At 37.7% G+C, this 23,095-nt stretch overlaps 1 protein-coding gene across 4 annotated transcripts; it reads right to left on the reverse strand.

Moving 5' to 3' along the window:
- Positions 1–9,072: 9,072 nt before the first annotated feature.
- LOC136831618 (NAD-dependent protein deacetylase sirtuin-2-like) lies at positions 9,073–23,020 on the reverse strand. Of its 4 annotated transcripts, none has more exons than XM_067092248.1 (9): positions 22,891–23,020; positions 20,288–20,419; positions 17,930–18,159; positions 17,039–17,141; positions 16,237–16,463; positions 14,569–14,692; positions 13,680–13,872; positions 13,330–13,525; positions 9,073–11,124 (listed from the first exon to the last, which is right to left on the reverse strand). In XM_067092248.1, exons 2-9 carry the CDS (start codon positions 20,406–20,408, stop codon positions 11,089–11,091), a joined length of 1,230 nt encoding a protein of 409 aa, XP_066948349.1. In that variant the 5' UTR covers positions 20,409–20,419; positions 22,891–23,020; the 3' UTR covers positions 9,073–11,088. The 4 variants fall into 4 exon arrangements, with proteins under 4 accessions (XP_066948349.1, XP_066948350.1, XP_066948352.1 ...); XM_067092249.1 differs by lacking the exon at positions 22,891–23,020 and adding an exon at positions 22,626–22,710; XM_067092251.1 differs by lacking the exon at positions 22,891–23,020 and adding an exon at positions 22,477–22,674.
- Between the last annotated feature and the right edge of the window lie 75 nt (positions 23,021–23,095).

Raw genomic sequence — 23,095 nt, forward strand, 5'->3', positions numbered from 1 at the left:
CTAATAACTATTGTGTGGTGAATGATATATATACATACATATTTATTTACATACATACATAAATACATACATACATATATACCATATACATATATACATACATATAAATTCTATTATATTCACAGACTTAAGCCACAAATATCATAAGGCAGAATTCAGTGAACTCCACCTTGGGAAAAACTTATATACAAATATACACAAATATCACTTAATGTAGAATTCACTCTATTTTGGGAATAATTACAACCAACGGGAATCATATTTGTTAAGTTACAAATATCATATATATATATATATATATATATATATATATATATATATATATATATATATATATATATATATATATATATATATATATATATATATATATATATATATATATATATATATATATATATATATATATATATATATATATATATATATATATATATATATATATATATATATATATATATATATATATATATATATATATATATATGATACATGCATTCATAAACTCATTCATTTTGACTCTACTAATTTCCTTCACATAAAAACCACTGAATGACTGTTACTCTACGTTTCTACTATATTCTATGCTACTCTAACTCAAGTCAATTATTAAAGGCATTAACCTTTATGGCCTAAAATTCTTCAGTAAATGGTATAAGTCACAATGCAAGTCAAAGATTACTTTTAGAACAAGACTGTTTTCAGTGTTTCAGTTTCAATAACTCTTTCAAAATACATTTGCAACCCTTTTCAAATATTCAGTGCAAAATTTATGTACCTTTCTGTTATTCGGGTTTAAATTTCATAACTAATATTCTGGATAATGATAACAGATCTTATCTTTTGCAGGTCACCTGTGGTATTATTAGCTATTAATGGAAGAAATTCAATTATCGCAGGTGTTACAACAAGCATATCTTAGGAGGGAAAATTGTATAATTATGACCAATTTCTAATCCCTAAGCTAAGGGTCGGTCGCCTCAATGCACCTTCTCCAACTACGTCTTTTGAAAGCATCTTCCCCCACTAAACCCTCCTTCTGCAGATCCTCCCTCAATATGCCGGGTCATCTAATCCTTTGCCTCCCTCTCGACCTTCTACTGGTACCAGGTTCCACCCAAGCCCTCTTCATTCCTTTCTCCTCATTCATTCTTACCACATGCCCAAGCCATTATCAGTCTCCACTCTCTTATCATATCAGTAATCTTTACCACTCTGGCACTTCTGATTTCTTCATTTTCTAGCCACTCGCACAGCAGGAACCCCAAAACCCACTCCAGCTTCTGTTCCTCCTTCATTCTTAGTGACCATGTTTCTGAACTGTGCACCATCACCGATCTGTTTAAGGTACCCCCTTCTAAACAGTTAAGCTCAACTACCTTCCCTAATACCATCTTTTCCATGTTTAACCCTTTGAGATTTAGGGGACTCTTTCCCTGTCAATTAACCCTTTCAGATGCCGGTTGCATACTGACTCGATAACCGTCCTAATCCTGATGTCATCCCAAGAATCTAAAAGTAAACTGAAGACATGAGGTCACAGGTAATGACTGAATTTCCCTCATTAGCAAAACTGCGTTCATTATAATAAAATTGAAAAAATATCGTTATTCTATCTCGTCTACAAACTGTCTCATTTGACCACCAAGTTTCTGTATTTCATTTTTCCCATGCCTTGGATATAATGTAAAAGAGTTAACCACTGAGTAGCTGTGTGGCAGAATGAATGTCTTCCTTCAGACGCTAAGTCTTTCTAATTTTCCTACCAAGATTTTGTGTCTAGACCCCCATAAGTCTAATCAAGCGTCTGAAGAATGTAAGTAGAAAAGGCTAACCATTTCTAGACTGACTGTAGACTAAAAGTAAAACCTTTCATTCAAGAGTAATCAGCTTGCGTAGTGAGCTTTCCTAGTGAGCAACTACCCTTGAGAATTATTGCAGAAGAAGAGTTACCAAAGCACAGTTTGTGCGGCAATACGTAAACAAATGTCCGATTCTCTTCAAATGGCTTTGCCTTGCGTGTCATTGAGGTCTCTCCAGTTGATGATGTTGATAAGTGTATGAATATTACAATCCTATATGCTCTTATTTACTTATTCATTTATCTATCTGTGTGCTTATCTTGCCTGATCGTGACTTAATAATCTGTTGCCCCAGGCACCCAACGACATCCAGAAGACTTCCAAAGCTGAATCAGACGTCTGTTTACATCTGTCATGATCTCAAGACTCTTTTCCTTATCATAGAAATACGTAAGCTGTATACAGTAGAGACGACTGTAACTACCGCTCTGTATCTTCGGTCGTCAGTAAGCTTCACCTGTTGTGACCTAAACGTCGATATATTATATACACTATGGCGGGTAAAAAGTAACAAAGCAAAAATCACATTTTGTGGCTGTGACGGAAGGCCCAGAAAGTGGTCAAAGGAATCTCCAAATAATGAATTAGCTGGATATTTAGAGATGATTAAGAGATAAAACATCATATCAAGCAGAAGAAACAAGTAGAACATTAATGAGTGTAGATTAGACAGTAGATTTCCAGAATGCCTTTCGGAATCGAATTCTGGGAGGGGTAAGATGGCGGCGCTGAGCAATCAACTGGAGCCAACAGCTGGTCAGCAAATATGCATTTGATGTCCTCCATCTTTTTAAACCAACATTGCACTAAATGTACAGGGGCTGTATGTAATGTAAGGGAATGCTTGTGGCTGTAAATGCACAGTAGGTGATTGTACTTATGTGGTCGTTTGTACAAAATCATATTATAGGTGATGTTTTCCTAGAACAAAACCTAACTACAGCAGATTCCAGATGAAATAATTTCAACTGTCTGGGCAACACAAAGCTGCTACAATCTCTGGAAGTCCTCAACTCCAACATTCTTCTTCTTCTTCTTCTTCCGCCAAACTGAAGTCCCATTCTGGGATGCCTCTCCCACACTAAATTAAGTAAAGTTTAGCAGTAATCTGTAGATTTTCATTGACAATATTCAAAATAAATCATAAGAGTCACCTATTAGACACTGTCAGAACAACCAGTGGAAACAGAAAGCTGTCACTGAAGCAGTATTTGTGTAAGTACTCCGTGGACTGCAATAAGATCAGACTATTTGGATATGGATCTCCAACAAACTTCTTCATCTAGCTATAAAAGAAGCACTTGTCTCCAGAACTACAAAAAATTGTCAGACAAGATTCTCTCAAATAGGGGAGACTGTTCTGACAAAAACATTGGGCAAATCTGATAACTCAATACCATATAAACATTTATGAAGCCTCATATGATCATAAAAATCTGGAAAACATTGATGGACAGTGGGAAACAAGCAGATGGTGTTCAACACCACATTAGAAGTGGCCTTGAAGCTAAAAGAATTTTTCTACTAATTCCTTTCAAGAGACTGTGCCTTTCTTCTCCTGACGAGGAGTCAGCTGGATGGAATGCACAAGCAACATATTTCTAACATATCACTACGATTAATCTTAGAAAATAGGCATTTAATCCTTAGGCTGATAACAGTACCTAAATATCTGCTGGCTACAAAGCCAGTTACCATAAGCCCCAGTATAATTTGAACGAGATTACAGGCCAGCAATACTTGGCTAGGCAGAGATCAGTCTTGCCAAACTAGCAAAGCCCCTTCCTCTCCAGACCTTTCTTCAGACAGACAATTCCTATAAAAATTAAATGATGACAATAAAACAGTGACTCTTACACCAACTTACTGTACTGGATACTACAAACTAAGAACTTTGTCATAGATTCATTCACCTGCATCGTGATTCTTGTGAGCTTCTGTTTTCCACTTCCAAACAATGTATGAAAAGATTAAACAATATTATGTAGGTCTTTGCTACTCTCAAAATATGATTGTATCCTCATGTATTAACTGACAGAGGTGGTTGCCTGTGGCAACTACTGGTCTCCATAGATCTTTCTGAGGAGTACACAGCAATTGCCTCATTGCCATAGCCACCAGTTTGATAAGATGGACAAGAAGGATTTGAGGCAGCAAGGTTGCGCACATCCTACAAGAAGTAACGCTCCACCATTCAGAGTTATGGGATCTGCTTGAAGGAAAAAACCCTGTCCATATGTTCTTCTTTACATAATAGAACGAAATTATTTCTCCTCTAACTGACCAGCCAATCATTTTCCAGCAACAGACAGAGTTGTAAGAACTCTGTGTACTGCCACAATTCTTCAGTTACCAAGCTAAACAGGAAATGAGTAAGTTATATTTGGGAAGTCTATTATCCACAATCAATTGCATTTATCTTTTCAACCAAGAGGGTTACCATTATGCTCCGTAGATCTCGGCGGTGTTCTGTGCTTCACAATGTTTATGTAGATTTTTAAACCTAGTGTTAGAACAATTTGTCATCACAGAATAACACTGGATGAATCAATCAAGAAATATGGGCTATACAGCCTAGCACTGGGGCACTTTCAGAGACTCAGTGCTCAAGACAGTGAAAAGAGGTGGTTGGTCAGCAAGATAAAGAGGTCCAGAAAATAAGAGATGAAGTACAAAGAAATAAAGGTGAAATTGGGAGAAAACCCAGTTAAAATATGAAGTAATACCTAGAGAATATGGAATGGAGGTCATGTAAGAGGCTAAAATGAGGGTGCAGTTAGTGGTCAAAGGTACACTGCAAACACCCTTTAGTGAAGCCTACAGTCACTGTAGGCCTACTGATGGCAATGCCTGCCCTAAGGGGGAATGACATTAAGAAAAATACACCATGAAAGGGAAAAAGCATCTTTGTTTTTAGGCAACTAGATGACAATGCAAGAGCAAGGACAATGCAACTAATTAACCACCACATGAAAATTGCAAGAACCAATTCCTTTGACAACTTTCTGAGAATAAAATAGCCTTTTTTCATTGTACGGAGAAAGATCCCCTTTTTTTTTTTCTAAGTTCATAGCTAACCGCGTAAAGATTAAATGTCCGTGTAGTCTTTCGGGGACGAAGATGAAGATTCCGAACCGAGCGAGGGCAACACCAGCCAAGACTATCGGGACGTTTCAGTTTGGAAAGGAGGAGAGACATTTCCCACAAGTCTTTTACAGTCTGACCGACTCGTTGTCACTTCCCCCGGAGAGCAAGAGTGCTACGACGTTCTCCGTGTACATAGTTGTGCGTGTCTGTGTGCGTGCGAGCGCATGTGCGTGTCTTCTCACGTGGTGTGGACATGTTCGTGTTTTATTTCCCGTGAATAAAATAAAAACATCTTTGAACACCTGATGCCTTACATAAGGAAAAACTTCACATATTTTTGCTCTATTTTGTATTCCATAATGTGATGTGATCATCTCACCCCCCCCTTCCCCTCAGCTGAAACCTGTTTCACTGTATTTGATCTATAATACAACACTTCACTAAGATTAAGGAGCTACTGTATTGTGGGCGTCTCACTGCAGACGCCAATGTTGTATAATCTATGATGTATATGGTGGCATTACACATTTAAGGATATAGTTTACTTATATACATATATATATATAGAGGACGCATGGACCCATAGAATCCATGGGAACTGAGAGATGCTAATTTCTATAAGCTTGTGTTGGTGAACTTTTAGGAACAAAAAAATATATATATAGGGGAAGATTTCGCTACAGTGGACCAATGACCTTTTTAAAATGACCCTTTTGAACGACCTTTTCACCGACCTTTTTCAATGTGAGCTCTGTTTGCACTTATTTTTTCCTTTCTTGTGTAGCTATTTCTGTCTACGAAGCGCTGAGTGACCGTGGAGTAGACTTGAACTGGTTATGTGTCTTAGCGCAGTCACTTAATTCAATAGAGTTTACTCTCCTACTTTCAACAGCTACGCTGCTCTGTGGCAGATTATAACCAGGTTGTATGTGTACACAAAACACCCTATACAAATATATATGAATGTATATGAATACAAATATATATTCATATATATGGTATATAATATAATCATGTAGGTGGCATTTTCTAAGAAATCCTTACGGTTTAGTCACGTAGATGATATTTCCTATCTTGATGACTGTCCCTTCCGCTGTAAATACCCGCTGGCCTTCTCAATGAATACTCCTTACTTAAGGCTGCATTCCAACGCACTCTACGTTTCGCCTCGTTTCGGAGCGCTGCTGATGTCCACACCCGATACGCCGTCGTATTTTGTCGTTCGAAGAGAAACCGAAAGATATAGCACAAAGGACCAAAAACGCTCGTGATCACTTCACAACATACGTCGTCTGTGGTGGCTACTGATTATTTCCTTTTTAAATGTTAGTGGATACTAATGTATATTTGTGAAAGGTGCGGTGTCAATAAAATGTACATGGAAAGTGGCGTGTTTCATTTGCCCTGATCTTATTCGAGACGAGCTGGTTTTGGAAAAGAGGACACAACCAGTGATGCAAAACAATTCATAACTTAGGCCCAATTTCCAAAGCCAACACTCACCAGTACACACATAAGTCAAAATCTTGCAAACTGATGTACAAATTTGCAAGATTTTGACTTATGTGTGTACTGTTGAGTCAAAATCAGTCAAAATCTTGCAAACTGAAGTCAAAATCTTGCAAGATTTTGACTGATTTTGACTCACCAGTACACACATCAGTCAAAATCTTGCAAACTGAAGTACAAATTTGCAAGATTTTGACTTTTGACTCACCAGTACACACATAAGTCAAGATCTTGCAAACTGAAGTACAAATTTGTTTAAGTGGGTCATCCACATTCACTTTCTCAACCCACTGCACTTCCTGAAGACATCTTGCACCTTTTTTTACAATCCGTTCTGTTCATTATAACTGTTCCTTTTCCTTTACCAGCTTTACATATGATAAAAATGTAACCATCAAATCCGATACAAAACCTGACATTTTATAGCCTAGCTGCTGTTCATCCTCAAAGTAGTTACAATCTCAAGGCCACCCAGGGGTCCGTTAGACAGACCAGCCAATTACAATGAATTCTCTTATACTGTAGATAGTACAGGAAAGGGAATATTTATAATGAACAGAACTGGCTTATGTGGAAAAGGCAAGAGGATAGTGGTTTTGTGAAAGTGAATGTAGATGATCAACTTAAACAAACATTTCTGCTCAAAGATAAGATTGAGAGAATTCTAAAAAAAACAGTACAAGAATTCATTTATCTGAAAAGTTCATATCATCTCAGTCAAGTTCACAAAAGTCGACTTCCCCATCTCTCAAGACAAAAGTGATGACTGGCCATGTTGCTTGCATTTCAAACAAAGGTGTACTTTCCACACCAACCTTATACAAAAGCAGACATTATGAGGTGAGCCTCATTTGCAGCAAGAAAGCGAAGCTATCATATCTCCCTGAAGGTCAAACAAACAGTGGCCACTGTTACAACTCTAACCAAGTGTGGAGATATACAAAACATGAGAGGGTAGACCATAACAACAGCATGTAGGGTAGCAATGAACAAAACTATCAAATACTAATCCACAGTTTACAAAACATGCCATTGTCTCAACAGTGCACTCAACATATTCAATCTCTCATCACATTACTATAATTAATTATGATTATGTTTATTGTTCTAAAGGATCCACAACAATATAATTGTTAAAGGCTCGTGTAAAATTTATAAAAGCTTTCAAACCCTACGCTGGGATTATTGTAGACCATTTAGAACATTTATGAACTCTCATGACGGAGAGTTTTTCTCCCAATTATTATTATTATTATTATTATTATTATTATTATTATTATTATTATTATTATTATTATTATTATTATTATTATTCACAAAGGCCAAAAGCCCATTTTCTTAACTAGCAATCTATCATGAAATTAAACGCCCATATGCAAAACGAAAAAGGGTTATGAGAAATCTATTAAAACTTAGTAGAAATATGAAAATAAATAACACCTATTATCAGCTGAAATTAGGAAATGAATCCAACATCCGACAGGCTTCCAGAGCCAAAAGTACCATGCTCATTTTGAGAATGTTGAAGTGCAGATGAGAATCCTCTCCAGACCAACCAGGCCTAACAAGTCATTCAGGTGTGCAGCTCACCTACCTCCTACTATTCATCTACAAAGAAAAGCATTTCTGGAGGGGGAGCACTCAGCAGTACTCCCAACAGGGGGTTTTTGTTGTTCAAGTTGGGCCAAAATAGACACCAGAATGAGAACTGAACATGAATGCCTAGGGGGCAGTCGACAGTCTGAAACACAGGGCCTTGAACTTGTACTCTATATTGTCACAGATAAACTGGAGATTGGTAAACTGTCCAGTAACAAAGTAAAAGTACTCCCAAGGATTCCTGACGGAGGGGTATGTGAAAATGCACATCCTTCGGAGCTGTCAAAATACATGAAGTCCCCACCTCTGATAGGAGCCAACACTGAACATATCCATCCTGAATGAAGTTTAATGAACACTCATTCAGAAGTGACAGGTTGACGACAAATCTCAAGGTCCCTGTTGCCTTTTCAACCAGGAGGGAGCACTGCAAAAGCCACGAGATGAGTCATCTATAACTTTCAACTAATCTCTCCAGCACTGTCTACACCAATGCAACATAGCAAGAGATCTGTAAAATTTTGGAGAGCAGGAGAAGGACTGTAACCATCCCAAAAAACACACAATCAATGGCTCACACCCCTGTTGCTGCCACAATGCCCAAAAGCTTTGATGGGCATCTCACATGGTACACAAGTAGCTCCAAGAAATCTGGAAATATGTGAACTAATGCAATAGACCCAGGTCCCCTTGGGATATATATTAAATCCAAAAATCTGTTTTTAAAGTAGGGATAATTTCCTCAAATTAAATCAACTGATAATCAGTCAAAATCAGTGCATAAAAAGTCCTCTTACTACATGAACCACACGAAATCTTACCTATCAATTTTCCAAACTTTAACTGAACTGTAATCTCTCTTATTTTGTCATCAAATCTGTATTGCCAGGGTTTGACCTCAGTGATTCAGCATCAATACCTGTAAACTATTCAGAGAAGCTAAAATGTAATGTTACAATATCAAATGTTCATTTGTCTTATATTCAACATACAATCACAAATAAAAATTACAATCAAAGGCTTCACTTTACTTTATTCAAATGCATCAACTTCAATACATGAACTTATCTGATCAAGAACGTAAAAGCTATAACTAAACATAGGACCCACATCCCTCCATCAGTAAAATATATCACAGCAGGCTTAATATATGAACTACAAACATAAAATATTACAATATATCAACATACAAGTGGAAGTCTGATTTACAGTAAGTGTAAAAGAACTTGAAAATAACATTCTTCAAATGAGCAATGCATGTTCGGTGAAGTTCTCAGAAACCTAATTGAACAAAGTAACAATTACACAGATATTCTAAAACCTTAACTTGTCTTCATCAATTTTATCAACAAAGAGTCCTACAGAGGAATAGTCTACTACAGTTGCAAGGTTTTTAATTTACTCTCTATGGTCCCAATCAAATTGGCTTTTTGTTTTCCTAAATACAAACTTAATCCTTAAAATTCTCTAATCTGCTGGTGCAGTAACAAACAGACCGTACATATTAAGTGGTACTACAATTACTTGGCACATCACTTTATAACTCTCATGATTGTTTTGCCACTCCCAAACTACCAAAGTGTCATCGATAATAACAAATGTTGTCATATCTAGTTCACCAGGGCAATAAGTACATCCAAAATTTGTTATGTTTTACAGCCCAGTTTTACATTACATAAAGAAATATCAAAATTAAGCACTCCTACACAAAGAGAGAGAGAGAGAGAGAGAGAGAGAGAGAGAGAGAGAGAGAGAGAGAGAGAGAGAGAGAGACTGTCATTTTGCACAAATGAACAAAATATATCAGAAATAATTGAAAATACAAAGAGAATCTCATATACCTAGAGAGAGAGAGAGAGAGAGAGAGAGAGAGAGAGAGAGAGAGAGAGAGAGTGTCTGTTACACTACAAAATGAATACAGTATATAAGAATCACTTACAAATAGTTGCACACAGCGTCAATACTAAATAACGTAATCGAACAGCACGTCCTGTAGTCTATTGGGATTTGATTACAGACTACCTTTACAGAGTAATGGATCTTCTAAAGGGAGCACAATCACGGCTGCAGACTTACCTACTCTTTGAAAAAGATATCACATGTCAAAACAGAATGCCCGTGTCAAGAGTAATACGTCAGATCTGCAACTTCTTAGAAAATTAATGATTCGACGATGTCGTTAAGTGGTAGGTGGCTAGTGACACTTTCTACCATCGCTACAAGGACTTGGATAGAACAGCTTGATTCATCGCTACAGTGCGAAGTAACAGAAGTATTACAGAAACTGGGAGTTACACTACGAAACTACATAAAACAGTATTGATAAACTGCGGTAATACAAAATTCTCATGCAAAATCACAAAAAAGTCAGCCAAAGAAAATGTAGCAGAGTAACAATTTAAATGCAATTGGTCTAAGAGCTGCTTTTTTTTCCCAAAGATTCATTTCTAAGGCCATAAGCGTCATTAGAAGCTAGTCTCATAGGATTTATTTCTCTATACCCAACACCAGAAAAAAAAATTCATAATGATAGCACAAAAGTCAGCATATAACAGTGTTTAGTGCAAACTATAAATGATCAAAGGAAATAGCAAAGCTACAGTCTCTAATTCATACCTTCTCTTCTTTTCCCTGTTTATTGCAGCTTTTTCTCACAGCACTTCTCTTTCACTAATTTCTTCCTTGAAGAGCGGACTTTGATCCTTTACAACGGTATTGTACTCTGTTTCAGTCCAGGGAATACGGTTTTTAAAATCACTTTGGCTTTATGGCAACAATATCCACTCGTTTCCTGTATGGATAAAGAACAAAGCAGCTCTCTGTTGGTGTGTCACAGTCCTACTTCCAATGTGTTTTTAATGGTTCTCCGGGGCCCTCTGGGGCAATACGCAGGTCCAATCGGTTTCGTTTTGCGCTTAACACTAAAACTGTTCCTGCGGGTGAATAAATCCCGCACAGCACTTCGGTACAGACTGGATACAAAACGTGCACCGCCTTGATGACTTAACAATATCACAGATGATACCAGGATTTACTTCTTGCTGGTCAAGAGGCCTTGCAGGTCGTCCTGTAACAGATATAAACAACTCTTTGAGCCTTGTTTCCCTATTTTATCGTGAGTTAAGCAACACATAAACTGAGGGCTACGATGACAGAGCTGGTAATTCATATGCATATCTACAAAGCCACCATTTCAAGCTGGGAAAGGAAACGTGTCAAGTTTTTCAAACTTAAAACCATAAGCACTAAAATACAGTTGAGCTTTCATTTACTGATGGCTGGTAAGGTCACCTGTCAGTTACCAGCAGTCATTACTACTGAATGAGAAGTTACCCTGTATATTTTGCCATAACATAAATGGAGAGAGGACTTAAGGAAGTACAGTCGACCCCTGGTATTTGCAGGGGATGCATTCCACTACCCCCTGCAAACAGCTAAAATCCACGAATACTGAAAACCCTCTCTAAAAACACTTATAACTGCCTATTTTGATGGCTCAAAACACCAAAAAACCCTCAAAGTGCTTATACCTGAATACAGGCAGTCCCCAGTTTACGATGGAGGTTCCGTTCTTACGCCACGTCATAAACCAAAAATCGTCGTAAACCGAAAAATCATCGAAAATCATCAAAAATCCAAAGAAAACATTACTTTTAATGCTTTTGGTGCATTGAAAACGATGTAAACTGCATTTTCATTGTTTTTCATAAGAAAAAACTCCAAATTTTGATTATTCTGCCATTTTGGAGCCATATTTCTTCTGTTGGATCGGCGTCGTAAGCGTCATAATCCCAGAACATGCATCGTAAACCAGGAAATCATTTCTGATTAATATATTTGAGAAGCGTCGTAACCTCGGAACGTCGTAAGCCAGACCCGTCATAAACCAGGGACTGCCTGTATTTTAATAGTTTTATCACAAAAAGTGCATTCAGTCACGAAAATGATACGAAAATACAGTAATTTGTGAATATTTCTCTACGAAAAATACGGCAAATATGTGAATTTTCCGCCAATAATGTGCATATATGTTCCATACAGAAATCCACATATAGTTATGTTCGCAAATCCAGAACCGCAAATAGGCAGGGGTAGACTGTACTGGAAATATATACAGTTATCATAAAACTACATATAAGAGTCAAGATGGAGATGATTTGGGCATGTGGTAAGAGCAGTGTCTGGGATAAGGCTTCAAAATCAAGGCAAGTAAACCCTTAGCTCTGGAGATGGTGGTAGGGATGGAAACTTTTGCATTCCTTTTCTACATAGCCAACTATCTTCCAATGATATATTAACTGTCAAGTGACTGCACTTTTTTCATTGTTGCTAGGTGATTTTTGTATCGACATGGCTTCTTAACATGTGTAGCTGAATACAGCAAAGTTGAATAAAGCAATGTCTGTCGGGTTCTATTTTCCCAATTATTTGTAACAGAAACCTTTGAAAATGCTGGAAAACAAAATGACTGAGGACGTGCGACTACAGCTTCAAAAGTTCAACCAACGATGCAATGCATTACTACCCTAAAACAATTCACTTTGTATTTAATAATTCATTTATTTTTTATCTATTCATTTACTAGTTTATTAATTTATCTTTCTTTTTCTTTTCTGAAAACTGATCTCTTCTTTCTGTATTTCCTATTATCTTCTGTAACTTCTTTCAACTGAACATCATGTTCTTTGGAAGCTTGAATTTCAAGTCAATGGCCCATGTGGGATTGTTCCATATGAATGGTGGTTTATATCTTCTGAATAATAATAATAATAATAATAATAATAATAATAATAATAATAATAATAATAATAATAATAATAATAATAAAATACTGTAAACTCTACCAAAATGACTTTATCCAATAATGCTTAAATGGTGAAATAAGAGATTTTGCTTCTCAAATCTAGCCCTCAAGGTCTGCATCCAAGGTAATTGCAGCAACCAATAACAGCTGTAACATTGCAAGTAAGGGGACACCTCTAGTGAGGAGTATCCACTAACAGTGTCATCCACTAAAACTGTCATTCCAAGCAGTAGTGTGTGTATTTACAATGAGAGTTTTGTACGTTGTAAGACAAGACATCTGACTATAATTGCTATTTCAAAAATACAAATAAAAAATAAATTACCTTGATAGTTATTAATAGTACAGCAATTATTTCAAAGAATTACATAATCATAAAATGAACAGAACCCATCAGCTGCCCTACAGATCTTCGGTCAACCCAAAGAGCCTTAGATGAACGAAAAGATAATGCTGAAACCAACCCACCTTCCAACCGAGAAGTTCAGCGAGCTTCAAGCATCCATCATCACAGTCTCCTAGCAAAGCCACATCGCGAGTATTCCGGGCAGAGTCCAGAGCAAGGCCACCTCCGCCTCCCATTCCCTGCAACAAGGCCATCATGGGATCCAGCGATCCTGCCTTCTCCCGATTGACAAGGAGCCTTGGACAAGTAGAGGGTACACTGAAATAAAAAGTAGACAGACATGTAACGTTACTGCTACGGCACTCGACTCAAATAGCAACTTCAAGATATCTGAAAAAGGCTGTGACAGGGAAGTTACCATAAAGAGATAGGCTATAACCCCTACGTCAGTTCAGGGGAGGGAAAAACGTACTTGTCAATGAGAGAAGCGAAAGGCTGAACGGTAAGGGATGTTCCGAGGATGATCAAAAGGTCACACTTCGGGAAGTCGACTTGTGTCAACATAAAGAATCGGGGAGGCAAACTCTCTCGGAAAAAGACAATGTCCGGCTTCACGACTCCACTGCAGTCCAAGCATGTTGGGATGTTGTCTTTGAAGATTTCATCTGCAGAAATAAGATGAAATTAAATTCAGTTTCTTATTAAATTCAAGTTTTGGGGCTCAATCTCTCAGCTCCTAGATGGAAAAACAAAATCAGTTACATTCACAGTTTCTTTGAAGCTTGACAGACTTGACAATACATACAATATCTAGTTTGAAACTATTCCTGATGATCTGAATAGTTTGAACTTTCAACTTATTCAACCATTACAAGATTAGTCAAAAATGCATGTGTAACATAATTATTTACGTATTCCATAAACATAAGATTATAAAAATTATTAAAAATCAGACTTAGCCATCAAACAGTTCCCATAAGCTGCTGTTTCATACCTTCATTCAGTAACATTCAATTAATGCTGCAAGAAAACCAAGGAAGCAAATGGTCACGAAAAAACACAACAGGAAAATTTCATACAACAATCAATACAGAAAATTCTAAACCAAGAAAACATTTTTCTGACTCAACGACAATGGGTGATGGAAGTTATTCCTTCCCTTGAAGAGATAATTTTGTGAAAGTGTTTATTTTGTGTCTGCTTAAGCATGGCTTGTCCTTTCAAATACATTTATATATATATGAACACCAATGCAAACTGCTTGCGCAAACTAAATTTACAATTAACTGCAGACGACCCCAAGACCACAGAGGTCAAACTGAAAAAATGAACGTGAATGGAACTTGCAAGTAAATACAGACCTTTCATCCACTCCTGACTGTATTCCTTACGGCAATGCAGGCAATGTGCTGTTCTGAATGTGCCGTGGGCTTCAACAACCTTTTCCACTGGGAGGCCAGCCACATGCTCCAGTGTATCTACATTCTGGAAAACAAGGCGCAGGTTAATGAAACGATAATCAGGAGAAGGAAACATCGAATTTATCATAGGAACTGAGCAAGTATCTAAGTAGGGACGTAAGTAATCACGACACTTAAGATAAATAAAAGCACAATCTATGTACAAATTTCCCTTTTGAATCTTTGGTAATGGTAAAAAAAAAAAGTAATTCTTACAAACCAGTTACCTTTCACAAACAGCCATTAAGCTTGCTCTAAACCAACTGCTAGAAAGGCCAACAGCTAATTATGGTAAATGAAACCAAACACACTTCTGTTATTGACTGGCATTCAGAAATCTGCACTAGGCACCTGATAAGCCTACAGTACCCTAGGCACCAATTGAAGAAAGCTTTTATTATTATTATTATTATTATTACAAAGTAGTTCAACCACACCACCAAGTCAATGAAGGTCCTTTTCATCATAAACATCACGGTGTACCCAATGATTGGATATGTATTCAGGTCTGTGGGTCTGAATTGATGATCATGTCAATAAATAAGTTGGTCACCAGGCAAATTATCAACCCTGCCACAATACTGAACTCCACATGGACCAGCACGCCAGTGACATAGCTAGCCAGTTCTTGTGCTGGTGCAAGTCTTTCTTGTATGCTGAATGAGCTTAGGTCAGATTCATGCTGGAACCTTAATTTGACGTTTATTGCAATTACAGAGCATCCCTCTAAATACTCATCAAGTTACATTGAAAAGTATCGTTTACTTACACATGATTGCATGGGCACAGAAATTCACTAAAACAATGAATATATGACAGTATAAACTGGTTATCTTAAAAACGAAGCTATGTAACTACCATTTCTGCATTCACTACTTTTTATACCCACAATACAGATTGCACATGGAAAGTAGCACCTCAACTTAATAAGACACATTGAGGGGCCTGGCTTCCTGACAAATAACCAAGTCTTTTAAGTAACAAGGAGCTTATATTACAGCCTGCACTTGAATATTTTCTAAGGTATCTCAAACCCTAAAAGCAATCCCACAAAGTTCCTAACCTAATCTAACCTGTAATTTCTGCTCAAAATTCAATTTGAGAGATTTGTTTGTAAATGCATCACATCTAAAATGTAAGCAAAGCAAAAAATTATCATTGTTATTATTCAGAAGACGAACTCTATTCATATGGAACGAGCCTACCAAAGGGGCCACACTGACTTGAAATTCAAGATTCCAAAGAATGTGGAGCTCGTTACGAAGTAAGAGAAGGTAAAGGGAAATACAGAAAGATGAGATCTCACTTATTAAAAAAAAAAATTAACAAATTAATACATATATAAAAATGTATTAAAATGCAAGAAGAATAGCATTAGGGTAGTAACGCATTGCATCTTCGCTTGGACTTTTGAAGTTCCAATTGCACAACTTCCTCGGGGAGACTGTACCACAGTCCAATGGTATGAGGAATAAAGGAATAATGATAATAAGGTAGCTGATAAATACAGAGGTCCATCAAGTTTAGTCCATTAGGCCAAAGTGTTACGAAGAGAAGGGATCAACATACCTGCGTATAATGTCTCAGAAGGAGGCCTTTCTCGTGCAGCAGCCGAATAAACCAGTGAGAGGGTGTGGGATTGAAGGCGCCAGGATATAATTCTTTGGCAAGCACAAAGAACGGTTTAGGGTTGCTCTTGAAGTACTCGATGTCAAAAATTGCTTCTGGGCACGGAAGGTTATACTTCTCCAAGTTGCTATAAAGGCCAGAGCCTGGCGTTCGGAAATCAGGGATACCTGGAGAGAAAAAATGGTATACAGTGTACATTCTGCATATGAAAGGTGGTTGATAAAAATAAAACAAATCATTGTTTACCCGTTTACAAATAAAATCGCAATTTGGTCCCCGCTCACCAAATGACCACTTTAAACAATCTCTGTCACCTACTTTCTTTTTCACTTGCAGAGCCTAAGACAAAACACCAAAACAAATCACCAGAACATCAAAAGAATTGAGTGGAATATAAAATTTAGGCCAAAGGGCAACCACTGGGACCTATGAGGTCATTCAGCACTGAAAGGAAAGCTGAGAGTAAAAAGGTTTCAAAGGTGTAAAAGGAAGAAAATCTTGCAGTTGCACTTGGAAACAATTGTTAGGAGAGGGTGGAAGGTCTGATGGAGGAAAGAAAATAAAGGAGGTACAATTAAACAAATGAAAGAGGCTGCAGCTTGGGGTCAAAGTGACGCTGCTAAGAACTTTAAGCAATGCCTATACTGTAGTGCACCTCAAAATTATCCCCATATGGGCCATAGCATCAAGAGATACAGAAATTTTATACAAATCTGAATCATAAAGAAGAATGAACCCCCACCTGCTGATGTTGAAATCCCAGCTCCAGCCATTGTTATGATGTTCTTGCACTGGCCGCTCAGTATGTACTTCACAATGCCATCGACGGTTACTTCGTCTAGCACCTGTAGGAATTGGAATTGGAATATAAGATTTAGGCTAAAGGCCAAGTGCTGGGACCTGTAAGGTCATTTAGTGCTGAGAATAATGTTGGAATGATTGTTAGCAGAGGGTGGACAGTAAGACGTAAGAAACAGAATATGAACTGAGTAGTAACAGAAATGAAAGCGGGTTGCAGCTTGGGGCCGATGGGTTGTTGCAAAGAACCTTAAGTGATGCCTACAGTGCACCATGTGAGGTGCACTGGTAGCACTATTCCCCTACAGGATCAAGCTCCTGTTCCCCAAATTATAGCCTCTTCAGCCGTTGTCTTTCGTAAAATTTTGCCAAGTAGCTATGACTGTGAAATACAACAATAACTCATTTTAATAGACCTCAACTTATCAGCAGCAATATCATGATTATCTTCTGCTATATTGCTACCTTAGAAGTGCTACATTTCTAAATAAATCTCTTAAACTGAAGAATGAACATAAAGCACAAGTTAATTTCAGTTAGGAACTAGGTGGAATTTCTGTTAACTGCAGAGAAAATGCAATGCATTACTCTCCTAATAGTGTTCTCCTTGCATTTTAACACTCTTTTTATCTATTTATTGATTTATCTAATAAATTTTTTATCTATTTATTAATTCATTTATCTTTTTTATTACTTGAGATCTCTTTCTGCATTTCCCTTTACCTATTACTTCCGCCTAATGAACACCATATTCTTTGGAAGCCTGAATTTCAAGTCAATGGCCCCAGCTACTTTCCATCAAAAACCCTGAAAGCCTTCAAACACTTCTTCCCACCTTTGGCCCATCTTCTGCTCCGCCAATATGCAGTTTGCTCATGAGGAAGTTCTGGAGCATCTTCATGAACCCCTCTTTATCTTCCTCGTCGTCATAAGCACCATCGTCATCGTCGTCATCATCTTCGTCGTCATAGCCGGCATCCCCGTCCTCCTCGTCACTATCGGCGTCACCAGCCATCTTTCGCCCTGCTCCTATAGCACCTCCAATAGCACCTTCACACTGGATTCCTGCCAAGGGAACTCAACCGTGAACGAATGTTGTTGTATCTTTCAGGTCTCAGAATTTTCTCTTATGAGTTCTTGAATTTTTCATTGCTTTAGCTTCAGTTGGAGAGGAATGACAGATGACCAAGTTTGTTTTATTTTTTTAAGTTTTTTTTTTCATTGTTTTAGCTTTAATTGGTGAATAGGGCAGAATGGAATAAAGAATTTATGCCAAAGGCCAAGCACTGGGACCTATGAGGTCATTCAGTGCTGAAACAGAAATTGACAGTAAGAAGGTTTGATAGGTGTAACGGGGAAAACCTCACAACCGCACTACGAAACAATTGTTAAGACGAGGTGGAAATTAAAATGGAAGAAAAAGAATATGAATTGAGGTACAGTAAAAGGAATGAAAGGGGTTGCAGCTAGGAGCCAAAGGGACAATGCAAAGACCTTAAGTAATGCCTACAGTGCACCATATATGGTGCACTGACAGCACTACCCCCCTAAGGGGTTCATTTGGGGAGGAACGACAGATAACCCAAGTTCATTACTAATGAACTTGGGTCACCATCTGTCATTCCTTCCCATATGAAGCTAAAACAATGAAAAAATCAAGAAATTTTAAGAAAAAATCTGAAAATTGAAATAACAACAAACTAACTAGCAGTACCTTGCATTTTATAATGCCTTCCTTTTTTAATGTAGAAAGAAAATAATAAAAGAACACAAAGACACCATCCACCTAACACTACGGCTCTGACAGCTGGCTACATCACAATTTGACTTGGCCATTATTCAAAAACAAGAAATTAACAGTGGTGAAGGGGATTGTTATGTTTCTCTTACATGACTTATATGTGCTTTTTTTTTTTTTCTACTTTGATCCACTGAAGAAATTCTATACTTTCTCTTATTCAAAAATTTAACTAAAAGTCCCAAGCTTAAAGTTGTTGTCACCAGCAATGGTAAAACATTTTGAATCTACCTGCACTCTTTGCCTAAAAATTATTTTCTGTTTCAATGAACTGATATCTGATATTATCAGCAATTGAGAATGGCATGGAGAAAAATGATTTTAACAAATATCTGCCTTCAACCATATATTTCCTCTTCTTTCTGTGGTGCATTACAATCTTAAACACAGACTGACTACTCTTAGAATCCTTAAAATACATCCCCGTCCTCCTGAGAAAAGCAACACAGTTGTACAATCCCCAAAAAGGGGTGCTACTTGAAGCATACTCAAAGTTCACAGCAGTGTCTTCCTACTTACCTTTCCATCTTGGCTACCTTTCACTTCTTTTGATGTTAACCTGTAGCTCGCGTAAGTTGTGAAATTTTATATCTAGACTTAAACTCTGTTTACATGTTTTTATCCAGATTAGCTAATTCGTTATTCTATTAACTTGAAAGTTTAATCGTGATGAGCATGAACTTGATTGCTTTTAAGGATCACATTTCTTTTGTGGCTATATTATTATATGCTATTGATTTTACCACATTTCTGCTGCATCCATTCGAAATATTTTATTATATCTGTTTTTACTGATATCAGAGATATTTTATTGCAATATACCACCTGTACACTGAATATAAATACTTGGATAATGAGTATTGCATATTATTATGAATATAAACCTTTCAAAAAAATATAAATGGACTCATGTTTCCATAGAATGAATAATTATGTATACATGTAACACTGAAACATATGTCACAGCCATTTTTAATGGAATAAAGAATTTTGACTTTGACGTTTATTCAAGAACAAATTCTTATATAAGAGTTTAGATGGGACTCAGTTGTTATACAATCATGAGTACAGTGCTCCCCACTTTTTCACGGGGATAGGTTCCAGAACCCACCACGGAAATGCAAAATCCCCTCTAAAGTTCTTATAATTGCTTATAGCCAAATACTTACCCTTTAAACTAAAAAAAAACTGTTCAATGCCTAATTTAATAGGAAAAAAGGCGAATTAGTGATAATTTTAGATATAAGGTCCATACAAAAATTCATGAATTGGTGAAAGTTCCCGCATATCATTGACAGATGTTCCACAAAAATCCACAATAAAGTGGAGGTCCAACTGTAATAGCATAGGACTCCTGACAACTGTAGATAGCCCATGTGCTCCTCCGCTACAAACCTTCCGCTTCTTCCTTCTTCGACGACGAGCCTTCATCGCTAGCAGCAGCTGCTGACGCTGCTCCCTGTTCAGCAGAAGGCTTGTCCTCCGGCTTACTCGGAGAAGAAGAAGAATCAGCCATCTTTAACCAACCTGAAATAAAGACATCATTTAAACTGACTGATTTATATGTTTGCTTAACATAGTATTACAACTCGGGGTATTAATTAAAAAAAAAACACTTGTTAAACACCACAGCTTTAACAAAAATCCTACTGCTAATGATAACTATTATTATTATTATTATTATTATTATTATTATTATTATTATTATTATTATTATTATTATTATTATTATTATTATTCAGAAGGCAAACCATATTCATATAGAAAAAGCCCACACGGCCACTGACTTGTCTGCCACAGCTTCCAAAAAATACGGTGTTCATTTGAAAGAAGTAACGGAAGATCATAGGAAATACGAAAAGAGGTCAGTCATTAGAAAAGACAAAATAAATTAACAAATTAATAAATAAGTAGATAAGAATGTAAGTAAATTCTTAAAATACAAGGAGGATTGTTTTAGGGTAGCAATTCACTGCATCTTTGTTGAAATTTTGAGGTTCCAATTAAGAATGCAATACAATGCACATATAACAGGAGTCTGAGTACATCATATGGTTGATAATACAGAAACAGTAGTTTTAGGGACACTGTCCCATAGTTTTGTATAACTGACGATAGTATATGAACACAAATCAATGGGTTTAAGTTCCCGTTCGAACTGGAATATAGAATTTAGGCCAAAGGCCAAGCCCTGGGACCTATGAGGTCATTCAGTGCTGAAAGAAAAATTTAAAGTAAAAGGCTTTGAATGTGTACAGGAGGAAAACCTCCCAGACACAACATGAAACAACTGTTAGGAGAGGGTGGAAAGTAGGATGGAAGAATGAGAATAGGAATGGAGGTACAGTAAAAGGAATCTGTTCTAATATGTGATTGGGCATTGGTTACATATTACAGAATGTTTAGAATTGCATCATATTTCAATACAAGTAGGACCTATCTAAACCTTCCCTTCGCCTAATTTTGCCTAGAAAACTGTGCTCTGGCTTAGCCAGGGGGCTTTGCCCCACATTCCAGACCTCCCCCAACCCTGAACATAGGAGAAATAGCAGAACGGCGGCTGTAAAGTCTTTGCTCCGACACTTGGACTGGCCTAGGCTACCTCTCAGCAACAGAATACGACCTAACCAAACTTTCCCTTGGCCTAACCTAAATTAGGGTGTCATGCTCTGACCTAGGCAGGGGAACTTCAATGCGGGGTTGGAACCATCCAAAATGAGCTGTTACTTACGCTAGTACATTTCTGTCTATTTGGCAACCACCAATTTACAGCGGAGAGCAAATGATTTGGTAAAGTGGAAGATTAGCACTGTGCCCTCTGGTTCAGTAACTGCCATTTTTTATGCAGAACGAGCGCCGTGCTCGGTAGTCAGTTGCACCATCCTGCAATCAAATTCAACCTTCTCCTGACCTAACCTTAACCTAGGCGCCATATTGCGACCTGCTCACGGGGAGCCTTCACCCTTCCCTCAGCCCCTGGTCAATTGTACAGAAAATGCATATTTCAACAATTATAAATAAAATATAACCTTTTAAGACATGAAAATGGGTCAAACCTAACCTTTCCTAGAATGCCGTATCCTGACCTAACCCGACCTTACACCACTAATCTCACTGTGGCCAGACCCAGCTGGGAGGGAGGGGGGGGGATTTTGCCCCTCGTGAACACCCCCAAAGTAACATAAAACAGGAAAGGCCCGATCCTGCCGTTCAGCAAACTACCTCCACGCCCCAACCCACCCTTCCCTTGACCTAACCTTAACCTAGGATGACGTGTCATGACCAGGGCAAGGGGGGGAGCTTCCCCCTTCCCAGAGCCCCCAAATTTGCTTCCCCACTCCCAGAGCCCCCACCATTTCACCATTTTGTATATAAAATATGACAATTGAAATCATGGCAACCTTCCCCTGGGTTGATGCTTATGCCTTCCCATGACCTTGACTATCTCAAGTCACGATCTGGCCTTGAGAGGGGGGGGGAGGGAGGGAGAGAGTCGCCCTCCCTGACCCCCCTCACTGCTCGGAAATGAAAATTTAACCAGTTTTTAAAATAAAAACATAACGATTTAAATCACAGCAACCTACCCTGGGGTAGTTGCTTACGTCATCGTAACATTACGACATCGCAACGTCCAGCCTAACCTACCCTACCCTCAGCGTATCCTGGGAAATGGTTTATAGAATCCATTAAATCCCTAAATGTAATCCCGCGGGTCCAAAATGACCGGAATAACCTTAAAGTAATCGGACGAATCCCATCGATTCCCCAGAGATAAATCCTACGTAATCGGTCATTCCTCGCCTTAGGGAGACAACCTTGAGCGACTCTTCCGTCATTCATTACGGCTCAAATACGGAATGATTCACCGAAACAAGTGTCTGATTGCCGAAATAAATATACGGAGGTGATTCACGGCGGGTTTTGGTGGTTGTTCTCTATTTAATACAGCAATTAAACCAGATTATGTGAAAGATAAACAATCTACAATAATTACTCACTGGGACGACGCTACGACTGCAAGACCCGGTGGCGTTTCCTTCGTTATATTCGGTAGGTTCTTCTCTTTTTTTTTTTCTTTTCATGTGGTTTGTGCGTGTGTTTGTGTGTGTGTGTGTGCGTATGTTTGTGTTTGTATTTGTGTGTGTTTTGTGTGCATAGATGTATGAATATATATGTACATCAAAAAAATTAGTGTCAGCCTTC

This window comes from Macrobrachium rosenbergii, chromosome 48, assembly GCF_040412425.1.
Source record: "Macrobrachium rosenbergii isolate ZJJX-2024 chromosome 48, ASM4041242v1, whole genome shotgun sequence".
NCBI classification, from domain to species: Eukaryota; Metazoa; Arthropoda; class Malacostraca; order Decapoda; family Palaemonidae; genus Macrobrachium; species Macrobrachium rosenbergii.

Coding starts and splice junctions, on each gene's coding strand:
- LOC136831618 (XM_067092247.1), bottom strand. CDS start 22,579: ATGGATTCTATAAACCATTTCCCAGGATACGCTGAGG. Junction 20,420..22,542: donor TTTCCCAGGATACGCTGAGG/GTAGGGTAGGTT, acceptor TCTTTATTTCAG/GTTGGTTAAAGATGGCTGAT. Junction 17,142..17,929: donor GAGCAGAAGATGGGCCAAAG/GTGGGAAGAAGT, acceptor CAATTCCTACAG/GTGCTAGACGAAGTAACCGT.